Genomic DNA, 17,115 nt, shown 5'->3' with positions numbered 1-17,115 from the left:
CACTTCCTGGACTTGGGTGGCTATTTCCTTTCCCATGTTAGGGAAGTTTTCAACTATAATCTCTTCAAATATTTTCTCTGGTCCTTTCTCTCTCTCTTCTCCTTCTGGCACCCCTCTAATGCAAATGTTGTTGCATTTAATGTTGTCCCAGAAGTCTCTTAGGCTGTCTTCATTTCTTTTCATTCTTTTTTCTTTATTCTGTTCCACGGCAGTGAATTCCACCATTCTGTCTTCCAGGTCACTAATCCGTCCTTCTGCCTCAGTTATTCTGCTATTGATTCCGTCTAGTGTATTTTTCATTTCAGTTATTGTATTGCTCATCTCTGTTTCTTTCTTCTTTAATTCTTCTAGGTGTTTGTTTTTTTAATTCTTCTACGTCTTTGTTAAACATTTCTTGCATCTTCTCGACCTTTGCCTCCATTCTTTTTCCGAGGTCCTGGATCATCTTCACCATCATTATTCTGAATTCTTTTTCTGGAAGGTTGCCTACCTCCACTTCATTTAGCTGTTTTTCTGGGGTTTTGTCTTCTTCCTTCATCTGGTACATAGCCCTCTGCCTTTTCATCTTGTCTATCTTTCTGTGAATGTGTTTTTTGTTCCATAGGCTGCAGGATTGTAGTTCTTCTTGCTTCTGCTGTCTGCCCTCTGGTGGATGAGGCTATCTAAGAGGGTTGTGCAAGTTTCCTGATGGGTGGGACTGGTGGTGGGTAGAGTTGGGTGTTGCTCTGGTGGGCAGAGCCCAGTAAAACTTTAATTTGCTTGTCTGCTGATGGGTGGGGCTGGGTTCCCTCCCTGTTGGTTGTTTGGCCTGAGGTGACCCAACACTGGAACCTACCTGGCTCTTTGGTGGGGCTAATGGCAGAGCCTGGGAGGGCTCACACCAAGGAGTACTTCCCAGAACTTTTGCTGCCTGTGTCCTTGTCCTCACAGTGACACACAGCCATGCCCCACCTCTGCAGGAGACCCTCCAACACTAGCAGGTAGGTTTGGTTCAGTCTCCCACGGGGTCACTGCTCCTTCCTCTGGGTCCTGATGCACACACTACTTTGTGTGTGCCCTCCAAGAGTGGAGTCTCTGTTTCCCCCAGTCCTGTCAAAGTCCTGCAGTCAAATCCCGCTAGCCTTCAGAGTCTGATTCTCTAGGAATTCCTCCTCCCGTTGCCGGACCCCCGGGTTGGGAAGCCTGACATGTGGCTCAGAACCTTCACTCCAGTGGGTGGACTTATGTGGTATAAGTGTTTTCCAGTTTGTGAGTCACCCACCCAGCAGTTATGGGATTTGATTTTATTGTGATTGCGCCCCTCCTACCATCTCGTTGTGGCTCTCCTTTGCCTTTGGATGTGGGTATCTTTTTTGGTGAGTTCCAGTGTCTTCCTGTCAGTGATTGCTCAGTAGTTAGTTGTGATTCCAGTGCTCTCGCAAGAGTGAGTGAGTGCACGTCCTTCTACTCTGCCATCTTGAACCAGTCTTGCTAAAGACAGGTCTCTGAACAGGAGTGGCATGATCAAAGCTGTACTTCGGGATTAATCCAGACCAGAGGGAAACAAGACTAGGGTGAGAAGGGCAGTGAGAACTCTGTTGCAGTAATCTAGGCAAAAGGCTAATGAGGACCTCGGCAAAAGTGTTGGTAGGAAGAAAGGAGGGACCACCCTGGTGTGCAAGGGACTGGTGGCCATGGGCGCATGGCAGGCTAGTAAACCCCTGGTGAAATACCTTGAGTTCCAAGGTTTACTAAGGCCCCAGCTAATTTGGATGAAGACTGGCGTAGGTTGAAAGAATTCACTGCCCACAACATCCCAGGCAAAAGGGTACTGGTGAAGGACTGGAAAGCTCTGGGCAGAGATGGTGAAGGGTACAATATCCTTGGCACAGCCAGCAGAGAGAGTGGGCACTGCCATTGAATGTCAGCTGGACTCAGCTCCTTCCCTTCTCCTACCTTTGTCCCTGCATTTAGTCCAATTCTCCATCAGTGTCTTTTCTTTTTCCACTTTTCATTGTTATTGTCAGTTTGGGACTTTGATAAACACTTCATTATTTTTCATTTCTTCCCTTTTAAGAAATATGAAAGGGTGCATCTGTGTGAGAGCATACAAAGATTCCTATGTCATGAGATTACTGCAGAGCATGTTTGTGTAAGGATGAAAATGTCTTACTACATAAAGTTTCAAGTCCAAATTCCGTAGCCAAGCATTCAAAGCCCTCCACAGTGGGGTCCTAACACATGTATCCAACCTTATCGCCTAGTAGCCCATAAATAAATTCTGCTTCCCTTGTGTTGTGGCCTCCAAATAGATCGTGCCCAGCTCTACCTCTGGATGATCCTGCCCCTTCCCCAGTCTCTACGTGTCCCCATTATACCCATTCTTCAAGCAAACTCAGCATCCACCTCCTCCATGAATTCCTTCCCAGGCATTTTAGGATGGGGAGCATCTGTAACAATAGTTTCATATCTAGCTAACATTTACTGAGTGTTATTAAGCACCAGGCTTTATATGTGTTATGCATTATCCTCTTCTATCCCTACAACTACCCAATAAGATATTACTAATTCCATATTACAGATGAGCAGACAGAGCATTAGGGAGGTTAAGTAACTTGCCCAGGGTCACCTACCTAGTAAGTGGCAAAATTGTCATTTAAACTTAAACAGTTTGATTGCAGAACCTAGCTCTTAACCTCTGGCCTATGGTGTTGGTCTGGAGGTTTTCACTGTTTTTTTTTTTTTTTTCAGGTAAGTGACTATTGTGCTTTATTCAAATAAAGGCATAATAAACAGACCTAGGAGGAGCTGCTCTGGTGGAAGAACTGGGGAGGGGGTTCCCTTGGCTACTCTGTAGAGCCCTTGGGGTCTGAAGATCACAATGGAAACCACAGTCCTTCTCAACCTCCTCATCCTAGAATGCCAGGTCAGAAAAGAACCAGCTCCAGGACCCACCCAGTCTCTTTTCCTGCTCTGCAATTTCTTAGACTTTGAACCACTTATTTGTCAGTTAATCATGTACTACTATGTTGTTTCTTTGAAGCATTATTTTCATTTAATGGTGTCTACATGATTAACTATATTGTTTGATTGTTTACACCCAGTACTCAGCAATTCAAATAGCTGCTGGCAGGAGAAAAGTGTTACTTGGCTGGCTGTACAAGTTAAATTATTAGGTCTTTTGTAGCAAATGTAACAAAGGATTAATATCCATTATATATAAAAGTTGCTATAAATATTAAGAAGTCTTGCTATAATCAGAGAAAGGCAAACTAAAACAATAATGAGATTCCATCTTTGATCCATTCAGAAATGTTTAAAAGAATAACCTATTTTGTGAGGGTATATGGAAATGGACTGTCTCATATACTTCATATACGGTGTGAGTGTAAATTTATACAGACTTTTTAGAGAAAATTGATTGATACTGAAGGACAGCAGATTATGCCATCCCCAAATACACCACTTCAGCATAAAGATTATTTTGAGCTGAAGGCAATCGAGAAGCAGCAGATACAAGAAAAGGTCTCTGCCCTCCCCCATTCACCTAAAAGCAGGACATAATTTGTAAAGGCGTCCCCCCTCCCTTCTCTACTAGGAAGGACAGGAGTTAATCACCAGAGACAGCTCTAGACCCTCATCAGCCCAGAGATGGCACCAGAGGAATCTATATAACAGAGTATTACCTAGCCCTTATCTTCCATTAGTTCCCTCGTATATTTACCTTCTGAGAATTTGCTGCCCTAGAAACTCAAAGTCCTTTTCTTTTGTCTTGTCCCTTCTCTAAAAATTTATTGTTCTCTTGTTAAGATGCTATATAAACCCAAATTCTCAGCACTGCTTTGAGTTACTCATCACAGAGTACTTCCATGTACATAGAAGCATAAACTTCTATTTGTTTTTTTCTTGTTAATCTGTCTTTTGCTAGTCTAATTTATAGGTCTCCGGCCAATAAACCTGATTGGTAGAGGGAAAGGGAGGGTGGGAGGGAGATGCAAGAGGGAGGGGATATGGGTATATATGTATACATATAGCTGATGCACTTTGTTACACAGCAGAAACTAACACATCTTAAAGCAATTATACTCCAATAAAGATGTTAAAAAAAAAACAACCCTAAACATCACACATCAAATTGAATTCTTGATTACTTCCAGCTTTTTTCATAACAGTACTTACATCAGCTTCTTCATTCTTTTTTTTTAATTGAAGTATCATTGATTTACAACGTTGTGTTAATTTCTGTTGTATAGCAAAGTGACTCCATTATACATATATATACATTTTTTTAAATATTCTTTTCCATTATGGTTTATCCCAAGATATTTTTTTAACATCTTCATTGGAGTATAATTGCTTTACAATGGTGTGTTAGTTTCTGCTTTATAACAAAGTGAATCAGTTATACATATACTTATATCCCCATACCTCTTCCCTCTTGCATCTCCCTCCCTCCCACCCTCCCTATCCCACCTCTCTAGGTGGTCAAAAAGCACCGAGCTGATCTCCCTGTGCTAGGCGGCTGCTTCCCACTAGCTATCTATTTTACATTTTGTAGCGTATATATATCCATGCCACTCTCTCACTTTGTCCCAGCTTACCCTTCCCCCTCCCCGTATCCTCAAGTCCATTCTCTAGTAGGTCTGCATCTTTTTTCCCATCTTGCCTCTAGGTTCTTCATGACCTTTTTTTTTTTTCCCATATATGTGTGTTAGCATACGGTATTTTTTTTTTCTCTTTCTGACTTACTTCACTCTGTATGACAGACTCTAGGTCCATCCACCTCACTACAAATAACTCAATTTCGTTTCTTTTTATGGCTGAGTAATATTCCATTGTATATATGTGCCACATCTTCTTTATCCATTCATCTGTTGATGGACACTTAGGTTGCTTCCATGTCCTGGCTATTGTAAATAGAGCTGCAATGAACATTGTGCTACATGACTCTTTTTGAATTATGGTTTTCTCAGGGTATATGCCCAGTAGTGGGATTGCTGGGTCGTATGGTAGTTCTAGTTTTAGTTTTTTAAGGAACCTCCATACTGTTCTCCATAGTGGCTTTGTCAATTCACATTCCCACCAACAGTGCAAAAGGGTTCCCATTTCTCCACACCCTCTCCAGCATTTATTGTTTCTAGATTTTTTGATGATGGCCATTCTGACCGGTGTGAGATGATATCTCATTGTAGTTTTGATTTGCATTTCTCTAATGATTACTGAGGTTGAGCATTCTTTCATGTATTTGTTGACAATCTGTATATCTTCTTTGCAGAAATGTCTATTTAGGTCTTCTGCCCATTTTTGGATTGGGTTGTTTGTTTGTTTGTTTGTTTTTAATTAATCTCACTTGTATCTTTTACTTTTTTTTTAATAAATTTATTTATTTATTTATTTTTGGCTGTGTTGGGTCTTCGTTTCTGTGCGAGGGCTTTCTCTAGTTGCGGTGAGCGGGGGCCACTCTTCATTGCAGTGCGCGGGCCTCTCACTATCGCGGCCTCTCTTGTTGCAGAGCACAGACTCCAGACGCGCAGGCTCAGTAGTTGTGGCTCACGGGCCCAGTTGCTCTGCGGCATGTGGGATCTTCCCAGACCAGGGCTCGAACCCGTGTCCCCTGCATTGGCAGGCAGACTCTCAACCACTGTGCCACGAGGGAAGCCCAAGTGTTGTTTGTTTTTTTGATATTGAGCTGCACGAGCTGCTTGTAAATTTTAGAGATTAATCCTTTGTCAGTTGCTTCATTTGCAAATATTTTCTCCCATTCTGAGGGTTGTCTTTTCGTCTTGTTTATGGTTTCCTTTGCTGTGCAAAAGCTTTGAAGTTTCATTAGGTCCCATTTGTTTATTTGTGTTTTTATTTCCATTTCTCTAGGAGGTGGGTCAAAAAGAATCTGGCTGTGATTTATGTCATAGAGTGTTCTGCCTATGTTTTCCTCTAAGAGTTTGATAGTGTCTGGCCTTACATTTAGGTCTTTAATCCATTTTGAGTTTACTTTTGTGTATGGTGTTAGGGAGTGTTCTAATTTCATTCTTTTACATGTAGCTGTCCCGTTTTCCCAGCACCACTTATTGAAGAGGCTGTCTTTTCTCCACTGTATATTGTTGCCTCCTTTATCAAAGATAAGGTGACCGTATGTGTGTGGGTTTATCTCTGGGCTTTCTATCTTGTTCCATTGATCTATATTTCTGTTTTTGTGCCAGTACCATACTGTTCTGATTACTGTAGCTTTGTAGTATAGTCTGAAGTCAGGGAGCCTGATTCCTCCAGCTCCGTTTTTCTTTCTCAAGATTGCTTTGGCTATTCGGGGTCTTTTGTGTTTCGATCAAATTGTGAAAGTTTTTTTTCTAGTTCTGTGAAAAATGCCAGTGGTAGTTTGATGGGGATTGCATTGAGTCTGTAGATTGCCTTGGGTAGTATAGTCATTTTCACAATGCTGATTCTTCCAATCCACGAACATGGTATATCTCTCCATCTATTTGTATCATCTTTAATTTCTTTCATCAGTGTCATAATTTTCTGCATACAGGTCTTTTGTCTCCTTAGGTAAGTTTATTCCTAGATATTTTATTCTTTTTGTTGCAATAGTAAATGGGAGTGTTTTCTTAATTTCACTTTCAGATTTTCATCATTAGTGTATAGGAATGCAAGAGATTTCTGTGCATTAATTTTGTATCCTGCTACTTTACCAAATTCATTGATTAGCTCTAGTAGTTTTCTGGTAGCATCTTTAGGACTCTCTATGTATAGTATCGTGTCATCTGCAAACAGTGACAGTTTTACTTCTTTTCTGATTTGGATTCCTTTTATTTCTTTTTCTTCTCTTATTGCTGTGGCTAAAACTTCCAAAACTATGTTGAATAATAGTGGTGAGAGTGGGCAACCTTGTCTTGTTCTTGATCTTAGTGGAAGTGGTTTCAGTTTTTCACCATTGAGGATGATGTTGGCTGTGGGTTTCTCATATATGGCCTTTATTATGTTGAGGTAAGTTCCCTCTATGCCTACTTTCTGGAGGGTTTTTATCATAAATGGGTGTTGAATTTTGTCGAAGGCTTTCTCTGCATCTATTGAGATGATCATATGGTTTTTCTCCTTCAATTTGTTAATTATCCCAGGATATTGAATATAGTTCCCACGTCAGCTTCTTATACATGATTGTTACCCCCACCTGGAATCTAGCTAAGCAACTATATTGGGCCACTAATTTTTAATTAAGTTATAATCATTTGATTAAGTTATGATCAATGTTCATTATGGTTTTGCAAATCATGTTCTTTGACTGCTCATATTATTTCTGTTTACTCTATAAACTTTTCCCCTAAAAGACAAAAGCCCAATACAGTCAACCTTTAAATTTTGTTTCCAGAACAAAAAAGCACTTTAACCATAGAATCATTTCTATGTTGATAAAAGACCAACCTCTGTTAAGGTTAATCCATTGGATTTGTCCCACAACAAGACAGCAAGCTCTGAGATCTTTAACTCCAAAATAGATACAGACACATTATAATCCTCTCCTGGCTCCACCCCCTTAATATGTGTCTACTGGGTTCTCCACTTGAAGATCCTACAGTCACTTCAGATTCAATATCTTCAAAATTGAACTTGTTAGCCCCACCCATCCCCTGAATTCATATCATTTCTTACTCATCCTTGTAAATATTACGAAATTTCATTAGCTGTTTGGAACCTGCTATTTGAAGGTCGTGTGACCAAATGGAGAGAACAGAGGTGTCTGAGTCAGAGAACCTGGTTTAAGATACTGCTCCGGGCCTTCTGAGATTTTTTGACTTTATTTGACCTTAAGCAAGGAAGCATTGACCAGAGCCTCACTCCTATGTAAAATGGGGCTAATAGTAGTGCTCATTCCACAGAGCTGCTTTGAGAATAAAGTAGACAGTGTTTGTGGAAGCCTTAAAGTTCTCTATAAACATTTGTCAGTTTCACTGGTAATAATGATAATATTTATGATCCTTCAGAATGTGAGATTCATGTTGAGTGACAGAACATGTGTCAACATCTGTTGCTAAGATGCTCGAGGAGACATTCATGACCACGGAGAAACTGTCATAGCCAAGTCCAGCCTCAATCTCAGTCTTGTCAGTACTCCTGGCTTGATTATTCTCAGGGAGACTGAAGACACCACATATGACCTTAACTGATTGGATCATACCCCTGCTTCAAACTCACCAATGGCTTGCATTGCTCCAGCGGTTCACACTTTCTGCCACCATATTTACCCTGACCACATCTCCATCTCTATTGCCCACAGTTCTACCTCTCACTTGCTTTCTGATCTTTTGGTGGTTTGCCGAATTACCAAATTCCCAAATTAAAGTCTTTCCCCAAGCCATGACTTCCCTGATCACGCTTTCTACCATCTCTCCAGACCTCCATAGAAATGTTACTCCTCACAGAAGCTTTTTCTAACTAGCTGAAGCCCCATATTTACTCTCTTGGAACACTTGGATTCTCCTTCACAGCACTGATCACACTCTAAATAGTCATTTGTATACTTTATCTTCCCCTCTAGGCTTCTCATCTTTCTGTGTGTCATCCGGATGATCACCATACTCTCTCCTTTTCTCTCCCTTCTAGGACCAGAGGACCTTTAGCTCCCTTTCCATCTAGAAGGTGCTTCTCTTATGTCTTATCTCCTTATTTTGTACTCCAGCCTCACGGCCTAGGGTTAAAACCTATGTGACCTAAGGGAACCAAATAGGAATCATCAAGAAGAGAAAATGTGTTGGGAAGCATTCCAAAGGCATCATCACAATTGAACCTGGGAAGCCCCGCTTCTTGCCTCTGTTCATCTATATTCTATCCATCCTTTCCATACGAGGCATTTTTCTCACATTATCCTTGATGCATTCTTTGACTACTCCTTCCCGTGCCAGTCAAAACCCATTTTGCCAAGAATTACCTGTGCAGCTGTGTAACATCTCTCAAACTCTTTATCTTATTTCTCAAGGATATTCTGTGAGTCCCTGAACATTACACTGTCTGTTCTAATTGTTTTCCAGTTGTTCCGTGTGCATTCTTTTTTTTATATTGTAAGTTTCTTGGGGAGAAGAGACCACATTTCTCCCACTTAAGATCTAGCACAGTGTTAAACAGTCATTATATATTGGACTTACTGGTTAAGCACTGGGGACAAACTACTCAGGGGAGGTTGTAGAATATCCCTCCCTACCTGTGCCATGTCCTGGGCTAACATTTACTGAGCCTTATTGTATGCTCTACACTGTGCTAAAATGCTCTATTTACATTGTCTTATAAAATTCTCTCATCAACTTTTGATGTGGGTACCATTATTATACCACCCATTTTACAGATGTGGGAACTGAGGTTTACGGAAGTTAAGTACTTTCCCAAGGTCACATGATAGTAAGGAAGAAAGCCAGGATTTAATCCCAGGTCTATCTGACTCCAAATCCCATGAGCTTAAACTACACAGCTGCCATTGGCTTAGTTGTCCAGCATGAATTTTTGTCACAGTTCTATCTGGTTAGTTCTTCAGGATGAGAGAACATTAATTCAGGTTGCCAATGACTACACATTTGCTGTGCTCCTCAGGTTTGTATTTACTTCTCTTCTACCTTGGGTAGTGGTACTTTTGTTCTTCTCCTGTGCATTCTTTTTCTCACATCTCCCCAGAGCTGATTTTGTAGACTATAGTTCTCATCTTGTAAAAAAAAAAAAAAATAGCATGAATAATACCATATATCTTAGTTTCATAATCTTAGTAACCTTAGGGACTTGAAGTGATTCTTATCAGATGCAGCAAGAGAACGCACTCACTCATCAAAGAGGAGATTCATCAACTGAGGAACTGTCATGCAGACACCAGCTGAACAAGAGTCATGCACAAGAACTATCAATCACTTGATTCTATCCCCCTGAAGTTAACTTTCTTTGTGGCTGTGAAAATTTTTATTCAGAACTTATAAAAAAGGCATACAGTGTAACCCCAACGTGGTTAGAAAGTCCTAGAAAATGTTTAAATGTATCAGATCTTGCTTTTTAAATATTTCTATAATGAGCATATACACAATAAATAGCAACAGTTTTTTTTTTAATCTATAGCCTTTTAAAAAATTGAAGTAAAGTTGATTTACAATGTTGTGTTAGTTTCTGGTGTAAAGCAAAGTGATTCAGTTATACATATATATATATATATTCTTTTCCATTATGGCTTATTATAGGATATTGAATATAGTTCCCTGTGCTACACAGTAGGACCTTGTCGTTTATTTTTTAAATGTAATTTTTATTTTATATTAGACTATAGTTGATTTACAATGTTGTGTTAGTTTCAGGTGTACAGCAAAGTGATTCAGTTATCTATTTGATATATAGTAGTTTGTATCTGCTAATCCTAAACTCCTAATTTATCCCTCCCCTACTTTCCCCTTTGGTAACCATAAATTTGTTTTCTCTGTGAATCTGTTTCTGTTTTGTAAATAAGTTCATTTTATCATTAACAATAAGGGTTTTTCAATGAGCTGTTGGCTAACACATAGCAGGGTACAGAAACTTCGATGCTGTGTGCTCTAGTCGAGTTGACACTGGTGTGAGTCTAGGTCGTCAGCTCAAACCCAAAGTGATCACAAGCAAATCTTACCCAAACTGAAAACTCAAAGGAAATTGGGCTAGAGGGTAGGTTGCAGGCTCAAGTCACTATGGAGTGGATCTTCTTTTTAGTTAAGATGTGGTTAATATGCTAGTCTTCTTCTAAAATAAGAAAAAAAAAATCCACTGTCTCTGTGGTTACTTATCTCTGTCACTACCCACCAGATGTCTGAGTGGAAGATGGGAGAAGCAGCGGGACTAAGAGAGGGGTTCCCGAAAGCAGATGTTTATAATCACAGCTGTGTTCTAAAGGTTCTGGCTGATTCTCTCTGCACTTCTGACCAAGGGCACAGGTTTGCATGACAGGCTTCCATTTGAGGTGTCATTGTCTTATTTTTCACTAGTGCTACTCTGTTCTTCCCCAGGAAGCCAGTGGCACAGGATATATTACATTAAAAAGGTATGAGAAAGATCTGGTGATGTTAAACCCCAACAATGAGAGATCGTTGTTCAATTCCAATGTTGACAGTGTGCCAGGTGCTGGAAATACAATGGTGAATAAGACACTATCCCTACCCTCAAGGATCTTCAATCTAGTGAGTAGACAGACGAGAAAATAGATTATAACACAATATGGATGATAGTTACAAGATGCTCTGGCAACACAGAAGAGTAACCCATCCCAGCCTGAAAGGGTGGTGGATTCGAACCAGGGAATGCTTTCCAAAGATAAGCCTTGAGTCAAGTAGGAGTTTTATGAACAAAGTTGGGATAGTGAGGTTGAGAGTAAGGTAGGAGAGGCAGTCTTAAGAGTCCCAACAGGGAGAGCACGGTAAGTAAAAGAATGGAAGCATGTAACAGTATTCTGTTCTTTGGGTCCCAGGTATACTTCCTATATAAGTGGGATGTCAGTAAGAGGAGGAGGAGTGGCAGGGGATGAAGCTTGTGAGATAGGGAATGTCAGATTCTGGCTTTATGATAAAGCTGCCAATGAAGAATTACATAGTATGTATAATAAATATTAATAGAGAAGAAAATGAAAATTAGAAAAAAGCAAGACAATGGGGGAGGAAGGGTGGTGGCAAAGCTTTTTTCCTCCTTAAATTGCTGATGTATCCATGAATAAGAAAGATCAGTTTTGCTAACTTTTCCTGAAATAGCAAGTCTAAATATGAATCAGAGGTTGAGGCTCTTTTCATTAGAAAAGCCTAAAAATGTGGACAATAGCTAGGGAATGAGAAAAGCTCTATGTAGTGTAATATCCTAAAAATCATTCTTATTACAATTTATTTCCCAGTCTTAGTCTGCCAATTAGGTGGCAAATGACTTTTCACATAAATATTAGGGCAAGGTCTTTCCTCTCCCTCTGTTAAACTTACTTTGAGAGTTACACACCAAGTCATGCCCAGTGAAGCATCAGCACATCCTAGGAAAATCCTGTATTCATGTGCTCGCAAGCACATTTATGCATGTTCCTACTCCCTCAGATTAGCCTTTTGGCAAAGTGAACTTATTTCATTTCCAATGGATATGGGGTAAGCATGGTCCATTGTTGAGCAAAAAGGGATGAAGATCAGCTGGAAACTGCAATCAAGAAGTTGATAACTCTCATAACTACCCCAGAGCTCCATACCAGAATTTTAAAACAAAGATATTCAGAGGTGAAATGGAGAAGCAAAAAACATAGTCCAACTTCAGTTCTTAATCTGGCCCGCATCTCTAACTGCTGTGGATTACTGTTATGAAACTGGGATCCAGTACCTCTGAGTGCTGCTCCAAAGGCACAGAGTTAATGTTGAGGACAAAACTCTAAGTGCTCTAAAGAGTAGAGCTTGAGAAATGAATAACTCCTTCACTGAGTATGATGCATGTGTAGGGTCAGAGGTGGAGGGCATGCTTAATCTGGTAATCACATAGAAATGTGGAACAAGCCCAATTACTCATAATGCGCCATACTGGGCAGCACTCGAGAGAATAGGCTCACTGTGCTAGTAATTTAGGTCTGGCATACATCCACATTCTCCTGACAGCCTCCCACCCCCACCCCCACCCCTCTATATGGCTCCAAAGTAATGAAATAATAATGGTTGATGGTACCATCTAAGAAGTAACATAATGGAAGGGGTACCCTGGGCTTTGGAGTTATTTCTAGGTTAGAATTCTGGTACTAACTACTACATAGCTGAGAACACTCACTTCATTAATGTTCTGCTTTGATCTGCTCCTAAAAGTTGGAGGTAGGCTTGTGGTGAACTTAAAAAATACAGAGAAGCCTTTTCCCCTTCCAGTAATAGTCCTGCCAGTAACCTAGTACCTGGCCCACTGATAGCCTTGCAGATGCCTAGCCATAGTAAGTCCTTTGTTTACCAGGACTCATGACAGTACCTAATAACTCTCCCAGAAAGGGCTCTGCAGTCTCAGGGAAGCTGAAGTTAAACAACAGTTTATTCAGTTTGTCTTCTCCTGGGAACCTTCATCCAACAGAGCCAACATTACCCTCTCCATACACTAGGCTTGTGTTTGCTACTTGGTTTTCCATATTGAACACTTTTTACATGCATTTATATGCAAAGTTGTTAATTAAAATATTTAGGGAAAAAAGATTCTCGGTCATACTAAGTCCATCAAGATGTTAACATTGATAGTACTTGTAGAATTTAGGTACTTGTAGAATCTCAAGTTATTATTGAGGTTTCAAGGATTGAAGACTAACAAGAAATACTGAAGTGGTACACTTAAGTACCAACAAAGCCACTACCTTTTGACACATGAATTTCACAAGGTATTCACAATTTAGATGACAAATTAAGGCTCAAGTTTTAAGGATGAATACCTAAGATGTTTCATGGATTTCACAAGGCTCACCAGGAAAGATGGTCCATTTAAAGGGGATAATTGAGGAGAGTTTAATGAAGATACTAATTAAAAGGGGGTGAGCAGGGTTAAGGGAAACCAAGTCAAGCTGGTGAAGTACCTCAGTGGAGTCCAGATGTTTCTGCAATGATGGAAATGTGCTACATCTATACTGTCTAATACTGTAGCCATTAGTCACAGGTGGCTATTGAACACTTAAAATATGGTTAATGCAACTAAGATACAGAATTCTTTGGAGTGATGCAGAGTCAGAGCTATACCTTATAGAAGACGACATGACAGGAGCTATGGCTTTTACGAAAAAAATGCAGCTGTGGGCTTCCCTGGTGGCACAGTGGTTAAGAATCCACCTGCCAATGCAGGGGACACGGGTTCGAGCCCTGATCTGGGAAGATCCCACATGCCACGGAGCAACTAAGCCCGTGCACTACAACTACTGAGCCTGCACTCTAGAGCTTGCGTGCCACAACTACTGAAGCCCATGCGCCTAGAGCCCGTGCTCCACAACAAGAGAAGCCACCACAATGAGAAGCCCGCACACCGCAACAAAGAGTAGCCCTCGCTCACTGCAACTAGAGAAAGCCCGCGCACAGCAACGAAGACCCAACACAGCCAAAAATAAATAAATTTATAAAAAATAAAAGAATGCAGCTGCTGCCAACTTGCAGACTGGTAGGGGAAACACCTGGAATACTCTGACTCACTGTCCAACCATCCCTCTCTGGTACCTCTGACTGATGGAACTCACCAAACACCAGAGAACAAGTAAACTCATTGATGCAATTCATAAAGGTTGGCCTCCTGGGACACAGAACATAGTGAAGGGTGGAGTAGATCTGGAGCAAAACATTTTCATACCGTGTACAAAATGAGCTGAGTAATCAAATGTTTGGTTTATTAGCACTTATAAATCTAAATAAATATGGAACCGGTGGTAAAAAATGGAACAAAACCATGTGTCAATAAAGTTGTACAAATGTGTCTTATTAAAGCTATCACAGAGTTCTCTGCTGCACTAAAGGGCACAATGCTTTAATCAAACTGCAACTGGGTTCATTTCAGGTTTCATACATGAAGAATGAGGTCAATACCATGTCCCTTCACCTATATTCAACCTTGTATTCTTACCAAGGATCTGTGTAAAAGTTCTTCCAAGGTCCCATCTAAAATCACAAAGCCTGGGAGTGGGAAAATTTTCACTTGACTTAGGCTAAAGGTCATTGTAACTCAATAAATGGATATGGGAGGAAGACCAGTAAACTAGATACACGGATCCAAAGGCCCCCAATTCCTACTCTAGGACTGTATGACCACTCTCTTCAGATAGGCCTATTTATGTTTTATTTTTGTACCATCTCTTTGAATGTTGGTGTGTGTTTAAACAACTTTTTTCTTTCTGCACTGAACAGCAGTGCTAACAAGAAGAAAACAAAAACAAAAAAAGGAGCGGGAACAGGGGAGTGGTAATATCTATAGCCAGAGTCAAATACTATTTTGGAAAGCTTTATTGTCTACTTTAGTAGGTCCTGAATATATCACAAGTCCAGTCCTTACTGCCTAGCACTTAAGGAAGAAAGGTCTAATGTCACTGTACAGGGGTTGAAGTAGGTACCAAAGGAAAAGCAGTTCCCACCACCTCCAAGGAGCAGGAGCTGTTGCTCTTCAGGAAGGAGGATGCTGGTATGATTGTGTAACATTAACGGCCATGGCACACATGTTGTGTCAATCCGATACTCGAAGCTCAGTCCTGTAGACAAATCAATAACAGTCACTCCAGGAACTGAGGAGGAATGAATCCAGACCCCTCCGACCAACAAAAGCTTCCCATTGACCACATGAGCTGTGTGGGAGTACCTTGGGGTAATGGGAGGCTGGATGGCTATGGATTCCCAGATGAATCCACAAGAGATTGGTTTCAGAAAGTATACAGAGCTCAACGGCTCCTCAGAAGCACCCAGACCTCCAGCAATGAGGGCTCCCCCTTGACAGCTGCAGGCACTGTGGGAATGCCGACCTTCAGGTACTTCTCCCTCCACTGGGATCCTGACCCAAGCCATTGTCCCCACATGTAGGAAATGCCAGTCACTTAGTACGGGTTCTGCCACACTGCGGCCCCCATACACAAACAAATATCTCTGATTCTCATAGGACACTTCTGTTGTTGAATGGCGCCAACGTGACAAAGTGGAATCTTCTTCTGGGCCGACATTTGTGACTGTGACATTTAGGTCCTCAGGGTTATTACCCTCACTCTTGCAAAAAAGAAGTTGGAGAATCCCCAAGGCTGGAGTTACTGGGGACAGTCTCCCTCCCAGAACCAGAACCTGGGTATCTGAAAGTCTTGTCATGGTGTGATAAAGGCGTCCATCCCACTGAGCTCCAGTCCCCCAACTGCATAATTGGTTGCCTTTCCGTTCAAAGTCACAGTATCTTGAAAGCAAGTGAAACTTTCTCACTCGGCAATGTCGCCCCTCCTGCTCTCCAAATCCTCCAGCACTGAGAATAAGACCTGGGCTCAAAAGGACCGAGGCGTGGCCATATCTCTTAAGGTCTGGGCCCTGGCTATTACCAGTGACTACACTGGCAGGGAAGACTCCTGAAGGGGAAGCAGGATCTATCCGAGGAAACGTCTCTGAGGGTGGAAACACCAGAGTTTGGGAGAGGGCGTCTCCCTGAGAAGCGGCCAGAATGAAATAGTGGGCGCACTTCAGATGCCACTCCTCAAACTCGTCGAAAGTTTCGAGATTTTCCACGCGCCGGCGTTCTTCTGCAGTTAGAAAGCAGCGATAGAACTCATTCATGTCCATGGCACGGCAGGCGGTCCAGCCGGCCTGAAGGAAGCGCTGCTGCTGGGCTTCCGCGTCGGGAAAGCGGTCCAGGCCATGCAGGGGAGAATTCAGCTGCCGAAAATGTTGCTGCATGAACTCGCCAAAGGCGTCACGCGGCCTCATCTGCTCGTAGACGACGAAAAGGGCATTAGAAAAACGCTGGGCGGCCCAGGCGATGAGGGCCGCGGCATCATCCGGCTCGAGGTAGGTCAGCACGGCCTCAGCCAGGAGCAGAGTCGGTGCGGCTGCATCAAGGCCCGCGGTGGCCAGGGCGTGGTCCAATCGCTGCAGCTGCCGCAGGTCCAAGCCCAGGATGCGGTAGTCCGAGCTCTCAAAGCACAATGTGTACCCGGGGTCCCCGCTCTGGAAAGGCCCAGTTAACGCGCACAGTTCCGGCGTATCTCGAATCCTCTGCGCTTTGCGCTGTGCCACGTCCGGAAAATCTACCTCCCAGACGGCAGCCCGGGTCAGGCGGCCCGCAGTTTTGAGGCGAAAATACAGCGAGTCAGAGCCAGCGCCGAGCGACAGGATCTGGGCGCGAGGCGCGCCGGGGGCCGCGCACGTCCCCTTCAGGAAGGCGCGCACGCAGTGCCACACGGCGCGTGCGCGGACGTAGTAGCCGCGGTGGATGAGCGGCGCGCGGCGCGCGGTCCCTGGAACTAGCAAGGCGGCGAAGGTGTCGTGCACGTACCCGCGTGCGGCCAGGGAGGTCTTGCTGAGGGCGCTGCTGTCGTTGGTGCTCTGCACTGCCCCGGCCCGACGCTCGCGGCTCCGCGGGCCCATGGTCAGGGAAGTCAGGAGCGACCGTCCGTCCCGGCGGTGAGCTGCCCTTTCGTTTCCCAGTAGCCACCTCGCGGACTCTGTA

At 42.5% G+C, this 17,115-nt stretch overlaps 1 protein-coding gene across 1 annotated transcript; it reads right to left on the bottom strand.

The window, feature by feature from the left end:
- Positions 1 to 14,296: 14,296 nt before the first annotated feature.
- Positions 14,297 to 17,033, bottom strand: LCMT2 (leucine carboxyl methyltransferase 2). Its single transcript, XM_007173579.3, has one exon. The coding sequence runs from the start codon at positions 17,031 to 17,033 to the stop codon at positions 14,973 to 14,975; it is 2,061 nt and encodes a 686-aa protein (XP_007173641.2). The 3' UTR covers positions 14,297 to 14,972.
- Positions 17,034 to 17,115: the final 82 nt, after the last annotated feature.

The sequence above is a fragment of the Balaenoptera acutorostrata genome, chromosome 3 (assembly GCF_949987535.1).
Source record: "Balaenoptera acutorostrata chromosome 3, mBalAcu1.1, whole genome shotgun sequence".
Taxonomy (NCBI): domain Eukaryota; kingdom Metazoa; phylum Chordata; class Mammalia; order Artiodactyla; family Balaenopteridae; genus Balaenoptera; species Balaenoptera acutorostrata.
The sequence above is the reverse complement of the archived record's forward strand: the minus strand, read 5'-3'. Positions and strand labels throughout refer to the sequence as shown.

Coding starts and splice junctions, on each gene's coding strand:
- LCMT2 (XM_007173579.3), bottom strand. CDS start 17,033: ATGGGCCCGCGGAGCCGCGAGCGTCGGGCCGGGGCAGTGCAGAGCACC.